The sequence below is a fragment of the Balaenoptera ricei genome, chromosome 20 (genome assembly GCF_028023285.1).
Source record: "Balaenoptera ricei isolate mBalRic1 chromosome 20, mBalRic1.hap2, whole genome shotgun sequence".
Classification (NCBI taxonomy): Eukaryota; Metazoa; Chordata; class Mammalia; order Artiodactyla; family Balaenopteridae; genus Balaenoptera; species Balaenoptera ricei.
Window position 1 is genome coordinate 53,084,573 of NC_082658.1, and position 19,802 is coordinate 53,104,374.

General features: G+C 52.4%; 1 protein-coding gene and 1 long non-coding RNA gene across 3 annotated transcripts in view; both read left to right on the forward strand.

Annotated features, from left to right (window-relative positions):
- Positions 1-405: 405 nt before the first annotated feature.
- On the forward strand, positions 406-7,783 carry AIPL1 (aryl hydrocarbon receptor interacting protein like 1). Its single transcript, XM_059907508.1, has 6 exons — positions 406-501; positions 1,120-1,299; positions 5,151-5,339; positions 6,384-6,560; positions 6,688-6,829; positions 7,581-7,783. The coding sequence occupies exons 1-6, from the start codon at positions 406-408 to the stop codon at positions 7,781-7,783; spliced, it is 987 nt and encodes a 328-aa protein (XP_059763491.1).
- Positions 7,784-7,867: 84 nt separating this feature from the next.
- Positions 7,868-19,802, forward strand: part of LOC132354800 (uncharacterized) — a 201,770-nt gene continuing 189,835 nt past the window's right edge. For both annotated transcript variants that reach the window (XR_009499415.1, XR_009499416.1), the window contains exon 1: positions 7,868-8,128. This is a non-coding gene — a long non-coding RNA (uncharacterized LOC132354800). The remainder of the gene's footprint in view (positions 8,129-19,802) is intronic.

A 19,802-nucleotide genomic window follows, 5' to 3' on the forward strand; every position in this document is an offset into this window, starting at 1 on the left:
GTTGCAGCACGCGGATCTTTGCTGTGTTCGTGATCTAGTTCCTTGACCAGGGATTGAACCCAGGCCCCCTGCATTGGGATCCCGGAGTCTTAACCACTGGACCACCAGGGAAGTCCCCTCCTGTCTACTTTAAGAAAGCTCCGGCTGTCTTCCCTCCTCCTTAGGGTGGGCTAGAACCGAAGCTGAGGCAGTAACAGTGGATGTCAGGCAGGGTCCCTGCGTCACTGCTAGAAGCAGAGGACGGGGCAGCGGCCAGCCTGCCGGGAGTGGCCTCACCTTATCCCTCGCATTCACACCCAACCCCCGCTCCGCCCCGCCCCCGCCCTTCCCCCGCTCAGCCACCTAAGTGCCTTCCTCTAGGCAGATTATCTCAGCTGGGCTGGACGTCACCCCGCACCTGGAGCCATGGACGCCGCTCTGCTCCTCAACGTGGAAGGGATCAAGAAAACCATTCTGCATGGGGGCACGGGGGAGCTCCCAAACTTCATCACCGGAGCCCGAGTGAGTGGGGCCCGCCCCCCCCGCCCCAGACCAGTTAAAAGCCCCCATGGCAGCCTTCTGCATTCCAGCTTGGCCACAGGGCACTGCAAACAGCCTTCGTCAGCTTTGCCAACAAATGGCCAGGAGGTCCTTGCTGGAATTATCAACCGCCCCTCCCCTTCCCTCTGCCCCAGGCATCTGGGTAGCTCTGAAGTGGTGCCCATTCACGGGGTGTTTTTGATACTTTGCAAATTAAACTTCAATTAAACTTCAGCGTGGAGTGCGGGTGGGGCTTTGGGAATTTTCTGAAGTCCCAAATGCTGTGGGAGAAGGAAGGGCCTTCAGGGCTCAGGGTGTTTGTCCGGGAATCTCTGGTGGGCTCCTAGATGGATGATGGATGTGTCTGGGTCTGCGGCCTCAGATCTAGGGCGTGTTTAAGGAAGGACTTCCTGACCTGCAGAGCTGTCGAGAGTGGGATGGGGTCCTTTAGGAGGGAGTGGGGGAGTGCAGGCTGGCGGGGGATGCCCTAAGGTCTGATTGGGGCTGGGAGAGGACAGCCCAGGGAGTCGGTGATAGGGGTGGCTTCTGCTGGGCCTCGGGAGGTATGTCTAGACCAGGGTCTGCTCTCTTGGTGACCAGGTGACCTTTCATTTCCGAACCCTGAAATGTGATGAGGAGCGGACGGTGATAGATGACAGCAAGCAGGTGGGCCATCCCATGCACATCATCATCGGGAACATGTTCAAGCTGGAGGTCTGGGAGATCCTGCTGACGTCCATGCGGGTCAGCGAGGTGGCCGAGTTCTGGTGTGACACCATCGTAAGTAGGCCCCGCCCATCCGCTTTGCAGGGCTGCTGTGTTTCAGGAAAGAGAGGGTAAAACAAAACTCTGGAGAGAGAACCCTGCCTGCTCCTTCTCAGCTACGGTAGCGATGAAGATGGATTCCCCCAAAAGAATAGGTGCTGCTAAAGTGACAATCGATGTCAAGGCTGGCTGGTGATGTGGGTGCAGGGCCCACCTCACAGCCCTCACTTTTGGGAAGGATTATTGGATTCTGGGTGGATGCCCAGATTCATTATTTCACCAGGAGCCACTGACTTTTTGAAAAAGCAATTTGAGAGCGAAAGAGAGACCGGAATTTGAACTCTGCTCATTTATTAGCTGTGTGACCCTGGGGAAGTCCCTTTTCCCTACTAGCGTTCCATTTCCTCATCTATAAATTAACAAATCCCCGTGTTAAGGGGCTGTTGTGGGGATTACCTGATCTGATGTATACTAGGGCAAATCATGGGACAGGGCAATTGAGAAGTGGGAGCTTATTATTTTGAGCTAGAAGCATTCTAGAGACTAACTTCCTTGATTTACTGATGAGGAAGTATAAGACTCAGAGAAGGAGGACTTCCCTGGTGGTCCGGTGGCTAAGGCTCTGCACTCCCAATGCAGGGGGGTGCCTGCGTTCAATCCCTGGTCAGGGAACTAGATGCCACATGCCACAACTAAAGTTCTCACGTGCTGCAACTAAGACCCAGTGCAACCAAATAAATAAATAAATATTTTTAAAAAAAGACTCAGAGAAGGAAAGTAACTTGCTCTGGGTCAAACAAGCTAAGGGATAGGATCAAGGATGGATCCCTGGTCCCCTCCTTATGCACTGTTTCCAGTTACAATGTCTAATAGAGCCAGGCTGCAATGCCATCCTCTACCCCTAGGGGATCCTAGCCAACGTGTTATTCATTTCTTCATTCACTTAGCAAATATTAGTTGAGCATCTTTTCTTTGTACCAGTCCTTATGTTACTCTTTATCCTGATGTTTTAATTTTTTAAAAGATGTTTTATTTTGAACAAGTCGAGTCTTCAGAAAATCGGCTTCTTTGTGGTTTCAATTAGTTTAAAATGGTATCTATTGACTTTGCTTATAGTGCTCCTGTACTTTTTCAGACCCAGATGTGCCCGTAATTTAGGCCATATGTTAGACAAAGCTTGGTCACCAACAAGGGCTCCTTCTCCATAGGATGCATATTTGCTAATGTAGGAGTGCTGAGTGCATAAAAGGCTGTCAAATTCTTTGATGGGTTGATTGATTTGTTGTTTGCAAAACCATAAGCTGAGGTTATTCCCGTAATGTGGGCATGGTTCTTGGTTTCCTGTGGACTCTGTGTTCTTTTGATCACATTAGTGGTCACATGAGTGCACTGCCCATCTCACAGGCTGGTAATTTTTATGCCACGATGATTACTGGTTTTTCCAATAGTCCCCCTCATCTCCCCCCAGCTCACAGCTGCTATGATTGCGCATGCACGCACACACACACACACACACACACACTTTCCAGAGTCATTTACCCACCTATGCATCCATGTTTTATCCATCCTTCTATCCACACACTTAGGCATCAATTCATCCATCCTTCCCTTCAACCAGAATTATTCATAATCCATTCTTCCATCACTAAGCATCCACCCGTCATCTATCTGTAGGTCTATCTATCTGAAAACATTCAGTGCACCAGGTTTGGCCTGTGCTAGATGTTAGAGGCTAAACAGGCAAAGTCCCCATCCCTGAAGGAACTCGAATTCTGGAGGAGGAGCAGACACCTAAGCAATTACAATGCAGGGCAGGTAGCACCACGATATAAATGAGTGAGGACAGATTGGTATAGAGCCACAGGAGGGGAGCACACTGGAATTTTTTCAAGAAGGTGACATTGAGCTGGGTGTTGAAGGATGAATAGGAGTTCACCAGGCCCAGAAGTGGTAAGAGACATAGCATCCAGGCCAGGAAGTATGAAGAGGCAGGGGCCGTCAGGGGCTCTGGGAGCTTCTGCCCTGAAATGCACTACCACCCCCTCTACCCAGGGAGCACACTGGTCTCTACGAGGAATTTTCTACTGGTGCCCAGTCTAGTGAGGCCAGGGGCTGCAAACTCAAATACCACAAGGGCCAGGGCCCCTGGGTGACTGAAGGTCATCTGCTCCATCCACAGGGGGCAGCTGCTCCTCAGCTCCAACGGGATGGCTGCTGTGTGAAAGGGGCAGGTCGGGTGTGGCTGGATAGTCTGAGTTTTAGAGACAAACCAGAGATTTTCATTAGTCCATGAGTTCTCTCAATGCTTAAGTGTTGGCAACTAATTAACACAAAAACCCCACCACGTGAAGGATAAAACAAAACGAATATGGGAGCTGAATGTGGCCTCCAGGATGCCAGTTTGCAATTTCCAGATAGATAGAGCCCCTCAGACAGAAACAGGCTGTGGCCTTGAAGCCCCAGAGAGGGGCAGTGGTCCTGGGGTTCCCCTGCCCAGTCTCAGCGGAGGTGCTGCAGAGGTGGGTGCGGGGCCCTGGAGTTCTGCTCCTTCTTCTGGCCTGTATTCTTCTTCTTGGGACTTCTGCCCACTCCCGGTGGCATCCTACAGTCCACCGTGCCAACCAGCATCCCTGGTAGCACTAGGGTGGCAGGTGGCTAATGGGACAAGGCATTGGTCTGAGGTCATGTCCAAGCAGCCTCCCATTCCTGGGGTCAGCAGCTCAGCACTGACTTTCTGGGAGGCAGGGGGCTGCGAGCTGGGGCTGCTACGTGAGGGCCAGGAGTGCGCCCTCCCCCCAGCAAGCTGTTCCCGGGGGGGCCCCTCCCTCTCTTCATCCAGCTTTAATCTCAACAGGCTTAACTGCCATCTGGTCACCCAGCTCACAAAGAAGCCGAAGGTACTCCGGGCTAATCCTGGCTGGTGGAGGCAGGGAGGGGGTGACCTTCATCCCCTTGCTGGTGACTTGGGGACCAAGCTGAACCATTCCTGCCCCTTCACTTTCCCAGTGGTGTGTCTTTACTGGAGTTGCGGCGCAGGAGCCTGAGATGGGCCATCTCAGAACCCAGCCCCTGGAGAGCGGTTCTCAGAGCTCGTCTGTGGGGCATCCCAGCTCAGATGGGGCAGCTGAGGCCTAAAATGGCCTAAAATGCTACAGGCCTTGCCTGATGCCAAGCAGCTGATTTTCCTAGCCTTCTTCCACCCTGAGGGTGGCCACCCCAGCTCCTGGTGCTGGGGGAAGCTGTGGTGAGCTGGCCCTATATCTGCGCCATCTCATTTATTTAACCCCTACACCAGCCTCACTATCAGATAGGTGCAACCCAGGGGATGGGAGCTCAGGGAGCTGCAGTGACCTGGACTCACTGCCAGTCAGCAGCACCATCAGGACACCAACCCGGCCCTCGTGGGTCACAGGCTTCATGGACTGAGGGTCTCCTTGGGAGAGAAACCCGTTAGAGTCGACCACAAGGGCCAGCAAGAGGTAGCATAGCATTGCGGCTAAAGCATGGTCCCCGGAGCTGGGTTTGAAACCTGACTCTCGTTTCCTAGCTGTGTGACCTTAAGCAAATCACTTAACCTCTCTGGGCTCTAGTTCCCACATCTCTAAAATGGGGAGAATAGTAGTGCCTCCCTCGTTGGGTCACCTTAAGGATTAAAGGAGCTAATAGGTGTAGCGCGCTCTCCCTGGCACACAGGTAACCACAGTGATTAGTGGGGGTACGCTGGGGTGATGAGTAGTAACAGCCATGGGGCAGGTGTAGGGAGAGAGCAGGAGTCCTGCTCTGGGGGGGCCCCAGAGTGGGGCTCTCTGTGGTCCAGCTGGCTCTGAGCAGACAGCCTGATGCCATCCGCCCAATTTTCCCCACAGCACACAGGGGTCTACCCCATCTTGTCCCGGAGCCTGCGGCAGATGGCGGAGGGCAAGGACCCCACTGAGTGGCACGTGCACACCTGTGGGTTGGCCAACATGTTCGCCTACCACACACTGGGCTACGAGGACCTGGATGAACTGCAGAAGGAGCCGCAGCCACTGATCTTCGTAATAGAGCTGCTGCAGGTGTGACCCTGGGGCATGGGAGGCGGGGTAGGTACTGTACCAGCATCGAAGAGCAACAGGGGTCAGTGGGCATCAAGGGGAGCCCAGCCCCACGGGTCACTGGACATCACCCAGTTCCTCTTTAGAGAACGATAAAGGGTTCATAAACCACAGGGGAACTGGAATTGGACCCCTCCCCCCCCCCCAAAAAAAACGGTACTTTGCCTTTTCCAAGGGAAAAGCCCTTTTGGGACTAATTTTTAAAAATGTTATTTTCTTCTTGGAGGCATTTTATTTCTATTGGTTATCTACTTCCCTTTTTTTCCAAAAGTCTAGAATTACATCCTCAGCCCCAGTCCCTATGGTCTGTGGGTTCCGATCTCATTCTCCAGTAGTGGGAGAGGCTGCACGGAACCGCCCACAGTGTCCCCCCCAGACCCCAGAATGACTGGTGGCCCTTGTCTGTGGGGTGGTGGGAGAGGGTCAAACCAGGGCAGGACTCAGCTAATGGCCAAGGCTGAGGCTCAGCCTGAGGGTTACATGGGTGAGTGCAAATAAATAAGAACTGTGTCACCAAGGGGCCTGCTTGAACAGTTGTGCGGCTTGTGCACTGCAAGAGGGCATCCCCTCTAAGGTGCTCATTAGAGACATTATATATTTGTGCTTTTATAATAATCTTTTTCCAACAGATTCCAGCAGATTCCAACAGGCAATAAAGTGTCCTGTTCTAATGAAATGAGTATCATGGCAATTTTCTGAATATTAGAAGTAAAGTGTGTTGACAAAGGAGTACCTTTTCTTAATTTGCACAAAGGCTCTGATCTAGGGTAAGGCCCTGGGTGGGGGGCTTCTTGCTTCCTTCCCCCATTTGTATGTGTTCGGCCAGCAAGCATGATTCTGCCCGCGATCTCCACTGTGGAAAATGAAGAAATGACTTCAGCAAGATGTGCTGGGTCCACTTTCTCTGGTCCACTTTCTCTGGTCCCCTGCAAGGGAAAGGGCCTGCCCTGCTGGGCTTCGAGCACTCGGGGTCCCTGCCTTACTGACCTGCAGCTCTTGGGGCAGGTGGAGGCCCCCAGCCAGTACCAGAGGGAGACCTGGAACCTGAGTAAAGATGAGAAGATGCAGGCGGTGCCCATCCTCCATGGAGAAGGAAACCGGCTCTTCAAGCTGGGCCGCTACGAGGAGGCTTCTACCAAGTACCAGGAAGCCATCGTCTGCCTGAGGAACCTGCAGACCAAGGTGCGAGGCTGCCCGCCAGGGGGTTGGGAAGCGGGGTGCATGTGGGAGGAGCAGCCCAGCACTGGCCCTGCGCGCGGGGGGAGAGGGGTGGGGGCAGGGCAGCCGCAGACCTTTCTTCACCGGGCAGGAGAAACCCTGGGAGGTGCAGTGGCTGAAGCTGGAGAAGATGATCAACACCCTGATCCTGAACTACTGCCAATGTCTGCTGAAGAAGGGGGAGTACTACGAGGTGCTGGAGCACACCAGTGACATCCTCCGGCACCACCCAGGTGGGCGGCGTGAAGCGGGTCCTGGGCTGGGGCGGGGAGGGGCGCCCAATCTCGCCCAGGGGGCCGGAGTCACGTGCACAGATCTCCGCGGCCTTCTCTTCTGACCCTGTCAGGGCATCAAAACTCGCCTCCACGCAGCAGGGTTTTCCCAAGCCTATAACGATACCACAGGTAATGAATGAGCTGTACTTATTGTGGGAGATATTTAAGGTGCATTAGGGCAAAATATAAGCAGTTCACCAAACCTGTGTGCAGCGGTAAACGGGTTTTAAAAATGGGGGCAATCAATACAGAGAACAATATTAAGTACATTCTAGGATCCGTGATGCGCGGATATGGCGATACTTGTGAAGACGATGTTTGAAGAACGTTACATCACTTACTCTGCGTCACACGCTAAATTCTCTGCATTTATCATTTCATTTAATCCTTATAGTGACCGTAAGGGACAGGTGCAGGGATTGGGCCTGGAGCTTGCACCATTTGGGGCGCTTCTGTAAGAAAAGAATAGAAAGTTGTGAATGTAAAATTAGTTGCAGGGCCTTGGAAGGGTCCGCGGAAGGGAGGGAAGTAGGTACTGCGATTATCATCGTCCGTATTTTATAGTGGAGGAGACGGGCTCTGGAGGTACAGAGAGGTTAAGGATCAGGGTCAAGGTTAAGGGTTGTGTCAGCTGGTCAAGCCCCGCCGGGCACGGGGTCGGGGCTGCCTCTGGGGCTGGGTGGCGGGTCCAGCTGGATCTTCCCCGCAGGCATCGCGAAGGCCTACTACGTGCGGGCCCGGGCTCACGCCGAGGTGTGGAATGAGGCAGAGGCCAAGGCGGACCTGGAGAAAGTGCTGGAGCTGGAGCCGTCCATGCGGAAGGTGGTGCGCAGGGAGCTGAGGCTGCTGGAGAACCGCCTGGAGGAGAAACGCGAGGAAGAGCGCCTGCGCTGCCGGAACATGCTGGGCTAGTGCGCAGGCGCCAGGCCTCCCGTTTCCGGCCCCCGCCGCTATCGGCCCCTCCCCCACCCTCCCCAGCCCGCCGCCCCTTCGCCGCGCACTGACCCCTCCGCCCCAGCCGGAGAGCAGGGCACTGGGCAGCTAGCAGATGGCCTGGCCGTTTCTGGTTCAGTTGGCCAGGAGTTTGGTGTCACTTTTTAAACTTTTAATTTTAAAAGTCAAAATAATGCATGTGTCGACTGAAAAAGTAATGCACAACCTAGAGGTTGAGAATTATGTTTTATTCAGCGGACTTTCTGAGGACTCCCGCCCCAGAAGACAGCCTCTCAGATGGCCCTGAGGGACTGCTCCGAAGAGGTAAGGAAGGAGCCAGGATGTACAGGAGTTCTCGTAACAAAGACCAGATAGTCGGAACTTCAAAAGGTTACCGTTAATGAAAGAAAATCAGACACCTCAAGTTAATGAGTTTATTAGCACTTTTCTAGGTATGGAAAGATGCAAGAGTCTGGACTCCTTGAAAATATTCCTTTGAGATACACCCTAACTATTATATGTAGGCTCAATATCCTGCTTTTCTCCATCCTGAATCCTCTCAGGGTGCACATTGTGGGTGGCTGCAACATCCTTTGTTTACTAACGTGGCAAGCAACATTTTTTATTGATACATGCCAGGGTTAACAAAAAACCCCCCAAAAAACCCCAAAGGGCACAGAAGAGCTTATGGATAAAAATGAAGTTTCCTGCCCTACCTCTCCCATCCCTTAGCCTAGAGCTAGCAGTTTTAATGGACCCTGTTTTTTACTCTTTTGGTAGTTTTCTCTATCTCCATATATTTAAATCAGCTTCCCCACGTGTGCTTTTTACCCCACGTCATTGAAAAGTGAGAATTGAATGCTTTGATGCTTTCTGATCCCTTCCTTCCCTCCCCTTCTCCTAATTTCAGATAGTTACATTGCTGGTTCTTTGCTTGGTGATTTTTGTAACTTGGTATTTATTCTTCACCTAGAGCTCTCTGCTGGGCCGCAGGGACTCTCTTCTGTGTAGGATGAGGGTGTCAGCATTGGGACCTCCCCTCTCATCTCCCACTTCCTCCTCCCTAACCGGTTTGATGTACCTTTACTCTCCCATCATCCCAGCTGTTAACGTCTGTGTTCTGTCTGTCACCAAAATGAAGTCTTCTATGCTTTGTCCATCGGTTGACTCTAAAATTGAAAAATCAATAGACATCATTTACCTGAATATGGCCATGTAGTGTGATTGCAATTTTTTGTGGTTCCAAATTCATGACCCCTGGACCACCAGAATGAGGATATTCCTTGGCTACTGGAGTGGCAGCGTCTATTTTAACATGGGATTTCCCCCCCCCCCCTTCTTCTTCCCTTTTGTGGCACTGGGAGATTTGAGGTTTAAGTCTTCCGACCGTTGAGGAAAGAGGGTTGATTTTTGGTTGAATCAGGCTTGGTGTCTGATGGGCTGCCAGGTATACTGTCAGAGAACCAGGTGGAGATTTTAAAGGAAGTCCAAGGAAGGGGACATTATGACCTGCAGAAGACGGAAGGGAGGAATGTCCTGAGGCCGGAAAGAAGGCTCTGAGCTAGAGAAGGAGGAGCAGGGTGGAGGCTGTGGGATGAGAGCAGAAGGGACCTTCATCTGCTCCTGGCTGCCCTGAAAACAGGCCTGGGTGGTGTCTGGACAGCCAGAGTCTCAGGGGCAGCTCAGAAGCAGATGAAGAGCCCGGCAAATGGCATTATTTGAGGACAGGAACTGTGGTCTGCAAGCTTCCCAGCCTCCACTGTCCTGTCCATATTCTGTGTGCAGCGTCCCCACTACTTCCCCTTTTCCTGGGGACAGTGAAGATCTCACTTCATTTGTGGTCCCCCCAGCGGGATTGATGCCTGAATGTATCCCAGGACCCTGTGTGGTCCTGTCCAGTGCATCCTGGGTGGAAGGCTCCCCTCCTGAGGCCCCAGGACATTTGCAAGCCCAAGAACAAAGAGGGGTAGGGGCCCGGACCCCCATGAAGTGTGGTGGGAGACACCCTGGCATTAGTAGTTGAGGAGGTGTTGAACTCAAACAACTGGAGACCTCCCCCCACAAACTGCAGCAGCCATTTGAGACATTTCTATTACAAAAGCCCTGGGAATTCTTTCTCACATGGCATCCAGTGGATTAAAATAAAGCCACATTTTGGTTCATGGCTTTCTAGGCCAGCTTTCCCCCAACCTCATGTGCACCCAGCATTTCTAATTGCCTGTCTTTTCTTTTTAAATGGGGGACACAAATCATAATGTGCCTTTGACATACCCTCAGCTTCTTAATCATGGTTTTTGCACGGTCTCTCTTTTCCTTCCTGGTCCAGCCCTCTTGGTCTTCTCAGTGGACTCCCTCCTGCTAATTTTTGCCTTGTCAAGCACGCTCTTTGTGTGCTTCTCGTGTGAATTCGTGTGTGTGCGTGCGTGTGCGTGTGTGTGTGTGAGAGAGAGAGAGAGAACAAGGACACACCATCCTCTTGTTACTGTCATCCAAAGGCAGCGAATGGGACATCACCACTTTTCAGAATTCACGGCATCTCATACTTCATCTCACTAGTGCCGGGGGAGGTGGAATGCAGAGATGGGGAGAGCTGACTCCGGGCCCCACAGCAGGCAGCCTCCCCAGCCAGGCCTCTGGTCCTTGCACTGGCTTCCTTGTGTCTCCAAGGAGGTCTTGGCTGGCCAGGTCTAGGCCGGTGCATGCAGGAAGTAGCAGGGGCATCTCCTGAGGGTCCCTTTTGACTGTTTCCAAGGGATCTATCTAGCAGGAAGCCTTTGTTTTTGAGCGGCCAGCAGGGGGCAGCAGAGAACAAGCAGATTGTAGTTCCTGGTCCAGGAGCTGGACTTGGCCGGGAAAGCTTTGGGCTCTGGAGGTGACGGCCCTCCAGGGGCCCTGACCACCCCGACTCCTACAGGGTCAGGCTGACTGGCGACAGGGGGGAGGTGTTTAGAACCATGGAATCAGCATGCCAGCAGACTAGGGCCTCAGTCTCATCCCCTTGTACAGATGGGGAAACTGAGGCTCAGAGAAGGCCAGTAACTTTCTAGATGCCACTCCAAAGCTGGGGTAGACGGGGATTAGCATCCAGGTTTCCAGGATTCTGGGCTGGGCCTTTTTGTTCTACATTGTGTTGCCTCCGTCACCAGACAGTCCAAACAGGGGTATGATGTTTTTTTAAAAAACAAAAGGAGAAAAATATGAAACTCCTATTAGAGAGCAACCCAGAGCATGTCTATAGGCTTAGTTTGGGAGCAGTTAGAGGGGTAAATGTGAGCCAGGCTTGTGTGGGCCTCACAGCCCCTATTACTGGACAAGTTCTTGTGCCCGACACACAGGGAGGCCAAACAAACCGAAACGTTGGGAGTTTGGAGCAGAGAAAGATTTATTGCAGAGCTATGGAAGGAGTCGGGTGGCTCGTGCTCCCAAAAAACCCCGAACTCCCCAGAGGGTTTCAGCAAAGCAAGGTGACAGAGGGGTGTTGTTGCTCGCTGCAAACTTCTCGGTGCCAGAATCCTCTGTTGTTGCAGCTGTCTCCTTAGGTCAGGTTGCGATGTTCCTGTAAACCTCCAACAAGATGACTGTTATTCTCTGTTCTGCAACTTTTTATCTCTATATGAATGGAAAAGTGTTATACCCTTAAAGGTCAGAGCCTTGAGAATGGGCTATCCTGTATATTTCAGGCTATAGGCAACATTCTTAGCTGGAAGCAAAAGCAATAGAACACAAAGGTTAAAGTGAAAGAAACATCTAGTACCAATTGTTCTTCCCTATTACTCCCCCTCTGGCCTGCCCCCTCTGAGAATCATTACTGCTTAACCAAGGAATTTGTTCCCATGTCTGAGCCACCCTCCTGACCTCTGTCTAGTGGGGTTTACGTGACACAACACCAGAGAGTGATTTGGGAGGGTGGCAGGGGGCTGGGGACCAGACAGAGGGACCCCCTTGGGTACTATGCAGGTGTATTAGGCTTCTAGTGCTGCTGTAGCTAATTACCACAAACTTAATGCCTTAAAACAGCACAAATTTATTCCATTACAATTCTGGAGGTCAGAAGTCCCCAAATGGGTCACTAGGCTTGTTTCCTTTTTGGAGGCTCCAGGAGAGAATCCGTTTCCTTACTTATTCCAGCTTCTAGAAGCCCTTGCATGCCTTGGCTTGTGGCCCCATCCTCTGTCTCCAAAGCCAGCGGAGCAGCATCTTCCACTCCGTCTGTGTTCCTCGCCTTCCGTCATCACATCCCCTCTGTGGTGACCCCCTTGCCTCCCTCTTATAAGCACCCTTGTGGATACATTGGGCCCACCTGGATAATGCAAGATGATCTCCCCATCTCCAGACCCTTAAGTTAAGCACACGTGCAAAGTCCCTGCTACCACGAAGGTAACCTATTCACAGGTTCTGCAGAGTAGAATGTGGGTACCTTCGGGGGCCATTATAGAGCCTACCACAGCCAGCTGGTTTCTTTTTGTCCCCAGATCTGTTCTCTGGCCTGCTCTGTCCCCTGAGAGGCTCAACATGCTGATGTGTCCCAGCTCCCAGGCCCTCCAGCCTCCAGTTGGGTTTGGCCAACAGGAGGTACCAGCAGGAGATCAGTGTGGGAGGAGAGTAAGGCTGGGTCTCTGTTTCTCCCACTCCCTTCTCGCTGGGCTGTGGTTTTGCCGTGTCTGTGCTCTTTGTCCTGTGGTCACAATTGGGGTCAGGGAGCCCTTCTAGGCCACAGCTCTCCCTGCTCCCCAGAGCAGCAGCCCCTCCCCTGGTCCTTCACCCCCACTCGTCCCCCAAGGTGCCCCTCATTCTTTGCTGGTTCCCCCAACCCCATCTGCACCTTCATTCAGCTCTCTGCAGTGGCACCTTCAGCTGGGCCCCCTGTTCTCTGCCAGGATGCTGCTGGTCAGGCATCAAGTCTCCTCCAGACTGGAAGGAGGGAAGGAAAGCTAAGAGGTAGAGAAGCATGTGTCACCCAGCTAGTCAGGGGCAGGGGCGGAATTTGAACTCCGACCCAGATGAATGGGGGCTAGAGTCAGCATTTTCCTGCCCCACTGGGCACGGCCCCCTCTCAGGAGGTGAGGACCCCTTCAGTGGCAGAACCCTCGCCATGAGAGGGGCTCAGCTAGACGGGGCATCTAAGAGTTTGGTGCGTGTCCCGAAGTTGGTGGCATGGCAAAGGGCTATAGCGCATGCTCAGTTACCGCTTGTCACAGGCCAAGCCACCTCCTCGTCCATGAGAAATGGCCAGGCAACCTCAGTCAGATGCATTTAGCCAAGAGTTCAACCTTCAACAGCGCGGGCTCCGCTGGAGGCTTGGCGTGAGCCCGGGGACGAATCAGCGCCCCTTTTTGAGTGCCTTTTCCCTTGCTTCACGGTGGGCAGTGTAGGTGCCACTTGGCAGACGAGCCTCAGCTCTGGGGAGGATGCCGCTTGCCCGGGTCACACAGCTGGGCTCAGTAAGTGGCAGCGGTGCGGATAACCCAAACTGAAGAGCGGAGCTGGCATTTCTTTTAATTTCCTGCAAGGCTGTTGCTCCTGTGGGGCCCAGGCAGCAGGTGAGCGTGGAGAGAGCTGGGGAGCGAGGGGCCACCTGGGCCTTCCCTGGCTCCTGATTTCCCCTGAATAATAGATGCTTCATGGAAAGTGCTGGAGCCCTGGCTTCCCCATGACCACCGTCTGCGTGATGACAGCCTGGCAGCCCAGGTTTGAGTCCTCGGATAGCCACCATCTGGTTGCCTGTCTTCCCCTCTTCCTCCCTGGGTTTCCCATGTCTTGTACCAGAGACTCTGTCTTGAACTTCACCTTGATTGATCGGCCTGCGAATGAGGGACCACCTTGGCGGCCTCCAAGTACCTGCTGTTTGGGGGGAGGCTGCCCCCTGCACAGCCTTTTCCCCCATCCCTCCGCTCTCAGGGCTTTCAAGGAAAGGTTAGGTATGGCCCCATTCTTACGTATGGCCATTTCGCGTGTGCAGAGCTCCTGGCCTAATTACAATTGCCCCATTACTTCAGGTATTCTCATTAGTGTGAGAATCCGACGAACGAAGAATCTCACCTTTCCTCCTGCCTCCAATAAAAATATCATTTGAAGATGTAATGGAGCATTTGTCTCTCCTCAGCGGTCTTGAGGCTGGCAGCTTTTACTGAGTGTGACGGTCTCTGGAGGGCAGAGAAATTTCTCCTGCTTTGTTCTCTGCCACATCCCCAGTAGCTAGAATAATGCCTGCCCCATACCACGGGTTCAGAAATACCTGCTGGTCATGAGCCAACATAGTCCATTTCTTTATGAAAAACACATCTTGATTCCTACATGTGTAAGGACCCTCAGAAAGTATCTAACAGCTTATTTTGCAGATGGAGAAACTAAGGGCCAGAGATGAGAAGGGACACACCCAAAGTCACAACAGTGAGTCTATGACGGATCCAGGGCTGGGCTGAAATGCGTTGCCAGCATTTTCTCCACCACTTACAATTTGTGGCTCTATTTGCATCCCAGCATTTTCTTTCTGCCTCACCAATTTTTTTTTTCTCTACTCTTTGGTGGCATGATGGGATTCCCCCCTCTTTTTAAACCTCCACCCACACTCTGTTCTTCTCCTGAATGTCTTACGAGGCCCCTGGTTTGCCTGCCTCCTGGCTGACAGGCTCAGCGATCCCAGGCCCCCAGCTGGGGCTGCCCGTGGGTCTCACCTCTCCAGCCTGCATTACGAAGGAAGGACGGAGACCTACGTTCTGCAGAGCTGGTTGCCCAGGGCAGGCTGTGACCACAGCCAGGCTGCCAGTTCCTTGATGAGTTAGGAGAGAGACGCCCAGAGACAAAAGCAGAGGGATCTCTCTCCAGGTGGTTACAGGTTAGCAGCATAACTGGGGACCAGTTGGCAGCCTGTTGCCCCCCTTGTGGCCTGAGAAGTAGGGAAGCAAGTTGGTGAGGGAGAGAGGAATGAGACAGATGTATAGAGAGGAGAGAGAGGGGGAGAAAGGAAGAGTAGGAAGATCAGAGGGAGAGGAAGAGGGAGAAAAAAAGGAGGAAGAAGAGAGAATTTTTAAGATCTGATTCCCTGTGTGCAACACCCGTGTATCCTAATAATAAGTCAGACCTTCTGCAGAAGCTGTCAAAACGCCTTAACTAGACCCTCCTAAAGGAAGAGTTGGATGGGATCAGGCGGCTGACAAATGCCCAGTTCACTGAGGTCTGCTGCAGAATGACCTTGAGTCTGAGACACAGGCTTCCCTTCCCCTCTGAGCGCAGGCAGGAGGGGGTGAGAGTAGCTCTGTCCAATAGGAAGATAATACAGGTCACGAAGGTAGCTTACGATTTTCTAGTAGCCATGTTAAAAAAAATAAAAAAGGAAATAGGTGGCATTAATTTTAACCCCATCTGTCAAGAATGTTATCATATTATCATTCATGAGACACTTTGCACTCTGATTCTCACACTAAGTCTTTGAAGTATAGTTGATGCTTCCAGCACGTCCCAGTTCAGACCAGCTGAACTCCAGGTGCTCAGTCATCACAGGGGATAGTGGCTACTGTATTGACAGTGAATATATACCACCTCCTGTTCTGACCCTGGACACCGTAAATTCATTTTACTCATTCTTGAGCTTCATAGAAACATGACCCAACAGTATTCTCCCCTGTGTTCTCTCACTGCAACAGTGCACTGCCCAGTGCGTTCATCTAGCGGCGTGTTCCGGGAGGTTTTGGCCGGGGGCACCGACGGTAGTTTCGGTGGGGGCTGGGGAGACAGACAACAAACCGAAAAAGGCCACAATCACTATCATCCAGTTGTGATGAGGGCTCTGTGACAGGCTGGGGGGCTGCCACTCACAGTTGTGCAGGTTGTGCATTGCACAATTCCAGGGGGCCCCCGTTTTCCTCACTGTCATCTTGGATATGTGCAGTTATTGTAGATCCCCAGTAGATGGCAGGAAAATGTCTTAAGGAAAGGGTAGCTTTTCTTTTTTTGTTTTTTTTTTGTTTATTTATTTATTTATGGCTGTGTTGGGTCTTCGTTTCTGTGTGAGGGCTTTCTCTAGTTGCGGCAAGTGGGGGCCACTCTTCATTGCGGTGCGCGGGCCTCTCACTATCGCGGCCTCTCTTGTTGCGGAGCACAGGCTCCAGACGCGCAGGCTCAGTAGTTGTGGCTCACGGGCCTAGTTGCTCCGCAGCATGTGGGATCCTCCCAGACCAGGGCTCGAACCCGTGTCCCCTGCATTGGCAGGCAGACTCTCAACCACTGCGCCACCAGGGAAGCCCCAAGGGTAGCTTTTCTTAATCTGCACAGTTGCCTTCTTGGCTAGTGCCAGGCTGCATGTTTCAGCTAAGTTGGCCTGTGAATGTTAGTTTCTGAGGGCAGGGCCTGAGCATGCCCCCAGCTGGTACTATGGGCAGTAGCAGTTGGCCAGAGCCAGGCTAGGAGGGGCAGCCGATGCCTGGGACCCTGGGCTTTCTTCTCCATCCAGCACAATCTCATCCTTGAAGGGTGTGGTGTGTGTGGGGCACGTAGCCAGGGCTGGGATTGGTGGTTAAGACAGGAGGAGGGGTGGTGGCCTCTGAGTTGATCGCCTCTGCACACTGGCTCCTATTAGATCATTCAAGGCATTCCCCCACCCCCACCCCCCACCCCCACCGCCAGGAAGCTCTGGAAGGATTTCCACCCTCCATGCCCCAGATCCGAGTCTGTCTTGCTGGGGTTCTGATCTGAGGGTTAAGGGTGAGTCTCATTTTCCCGCCGCACTGCGGGCGTCCTGCTCTTTCTCAGGACTCACGCGCGGCCCCCGCCTCGTGTACGGTGTGCGAGCCGACGTCGATTTCCTCCAGGTCTCCCTGTGGTGCTGGAGAGCCTCTCTGTCTCTTCCCATCTGTCCCCCCCTCTGCTCCCCGCGCTCCGCCCCGGAAGCTGATCTGTATGGACATGTCTCCCTCTGGGTTCAGTTGGGTTCTTGGCAACTTCTTCTCCAGAGGAGAGAGAGGTCAGGGTTTTGTTTCCTCTGCTTGTTTTCTTGGGGGGGGATTTCCTGGCCGGGCTGATTAAAGGTCACACCTTCTTCAGGGCAGACCTCCGCCCCCATCCCCCACTGTATTAGTCGCCCATGGCTGCTGTAGGAAATCGCCACACATTTGGTGGCTTAAAACAACACAAATCGTACAGTTCTAGAGGTCAGAAGTCCGAAATGAGTCTCAGGGAACTAAAGTCAAGGTGTCAGCAGGGTTGTGTTCCTTCCGGAAGCTCTGGGGGCAGAATTCCTTCCTTCCCTCTTCCAGCTTCTCCGCCTGCCTGCCTTCCTTGGCTCGTGGCTCCACAGCCCTCCACCCCTGCTTCTGTCATCACATCTTCTCCGATTCTCTTCTCTCTCTTATAAGGACCTTTGTGATTACACTGGGCCCACCCCAATCACTCTGGATCATCTCCCCACCTCAAGATCACGTTTGCAAAGTCCCCTTTTTCCACATAGGGTAACTCATTCCCAGGCTTTGGGATTTATTAGGACCTGGACAGGTCCTAATACAGGTTTCACTGTATCCTGCCCTCGCTTCTATAAAGTCCCCTTTCAAAACTTGCCTCAAATTACCCAAAGCGACAGTGCTATTGGATCCCTGCTATTTGGATTCCTGCTAAAGCTTGGCTGATACACCTACCCAGTTAATATAGTCTTTCCAACAATCTTTGACGTGGATTTTTCACTCTCCCCCTTCCTCCCCAAAGGCCCATTTTATCTTTGAGGAGTTTGGGGGCTGGAGAGGTTATGTAACTTGTCCAAAGTTGCATGGGTAGGTCACGGCAGAGCTGGGATTTGAACCAGAACTAACTCTGACCCCAGAGCAGAGCTCTCCCTCCTGCTGTCACTGACTCTTATAGCCTGGACTGGAATTTTTCCATCCATTAGGCATTCACTCTCTGACTGCTGACATTGTAGTGATTTTCATAAGATACAGGTGACTGTTCCTCGGTGGTCCTCTTGGCTGTCCCCTTGCATTGGAACATTGGGACATTGCTGCTATCAGTTTGGTTGTCCAATTAAAGCTGACCATGACTACTGTCCACTTGCCGTAATGATTCCCTGGGGTCCTTCAGAGATCATCTCAGTGACACCCGTCCCGCTATCTCCAGGGCCACATCAGAGGTCAGCATAGAATGAAGGTTAAGAGCAAGGGCTCTGGAATTGGACAGGCTTGGATTCCTAACCCAGTGTGACCACTTACCAGCTGTGTGATATTGTGCAAGTTACTTAACCTCTCTGAGCCGTAGTTTCCTCACTTGTACAATGGAGGTTATGATTGTGGCTACTTTATGGGGTAGTTGGGAGGACTGAATTTGTTAATGCGCATTCTGAAGTACTTAGAAATGTACTCGCTGACCATGACAGTGAGTGACCATGTTGGCTGCTTTTATTATTACGATCACTCTGCATGCTGTCACCTCAGGGTCACCCCTACACGCACGGCGGCCGCACCCTAGCAGTCCCAGCCTTACGTTTGCCTTCAGAAGGCCCTTTGTTCAGGTGCCCTCTGTATTTTGGCAGGACCCCCACTGCCTGGCTCTAGGTGAGAGTGAATTTTCACAGCCATCCTGTAGCCCTGACAGCGCCTGCCAGTGGGGTAATGAGGGATACCCAGCCTCGGGGAGACTGCTGCATGTCTTGTGCCAATGTGAATGGTGCAGCCTTTCACGGACATCCCTTTTTTGTAATAAATATTGCAAACGGCCAACACTGAATCTTCAGTTCTTTCACAGCTACTTTTCAGGACCCCTTTGGGGAATTCTTGGGAAGAAAAGTGACACCAATCTCAAAACTTTGTATTCATCCTGCTGACTGCTTTGCATGTGTCTCTTAGAAATGCCTTTTCTTTTCCTGGGACTTTGCATCTCTGGCTGGCCCCTCACGGCTGCCCTGTCAGCTCCTGGGGCTGGCATCAGAAGGCCTCATCTCCGTCCGGGGCTTGTAAATGGCCCTGAGTTCAGATCTGAGGAAGGAACATGAAAAACATTCTCTGGCCCACCGGGAGGGGAAGCTTGGCAGTGGGGTGGCAGCAGCAGAGCGGCTTCCTCTGATTCAGTGAAGCCATCAGCTGTCTCTCCAAATGCTCCTTCCCCTCTGTGCCTTGTTTTGGTTAATTTAAGAACAGCTGCCCTCAGTGGGAACCAACTTCTGGCGGTGTGCAGAAGCCAGCTTCCCAGGAAGGCTGCTGGCATGGGATCGGCAGGTTAGCTGGGGATTTAGAGCCAGGGATCATCAGAGTGTGCCACTTACATGCTTTCTTCCCTTCGTGAGGAGCCCCCATCGTGCAGGATGAGTAACTTGGTTATTCCTGGGGAGAGTTAGAGGCAGCTGGAGAGCCTAGAACTATGATAGAAGGAGTCTTGTGACAGACCAGATGGGTGGTCACCAAAGCCTTTTCCTTCTATCCCTGGGCACATGACTGGCCTGCTTCCCAGTTCCGCCTGCAGTTAGATGGGTCCATGTGCCTGAGCTCTGGCCAGCGGAATGGGGGTGGAGGTGATGGACACCACTTCTGAGCTTGGCACCTAAATCCCTTGCTCGATCGCCTTCCTAGCTGCCGAAAGATGATGCCCAAGTGTCACTGAAGCCGCTTGCTTCGTGGACCATGTAACCAGGATGCTTCTGTTCACTTTGTCTTCTCCTCTCATCCTTCCTTTCTCTTTCATTATCCTTGGCCTTCCACTTCTCAGTTGCCTCCTGTAAAATATTTTACCCATTATGTATGAGATTCCTGACTTTCAAACTATTCAGTACTGACACTTTCTGGGGAATCCGCATATTCCTACCCACGCTGCCAAGAATGGGATCAGCAAAGCCAGTAAAATTCCAAACGGAGGACCCATTCTCCTAGGATGGAGATGAAGTTACGGGGGAGCTGATAACGCTGCCTCTAGCTGCAAATCCAGATGGTTCCTCAGTATTGTGAAAAATTAATTCCTGGTGATCTTTGAAATAAAGAAACAGAAGCACAGATACTTAATATCTCTCAGTAAATTCCATTGCGTTCTG

Coding starts and splice junctions, on each gene's coding strand:
- AIPL1 (XM_059907508.1), top strand. CDS start 406: ATGGACGCCGCTCTGCTCCTCAACGTGGAAGGGATCAAGAAAACCATT. Junction 502..1,119: donor ACTTCATCACCGGAGCCCGA/GTGAGTGGGGCC, acceptor CTTGGTGACCAG/GTGACCTTTCATTTCCGAAC. Junction 5,340..6,383: donor TCGTAATAGAGCTGCTGCAG/GTGTGACCCTGG, acceptor CTCTTGGGGCAG/GTGGAGGCCCCCAGCCAGTA.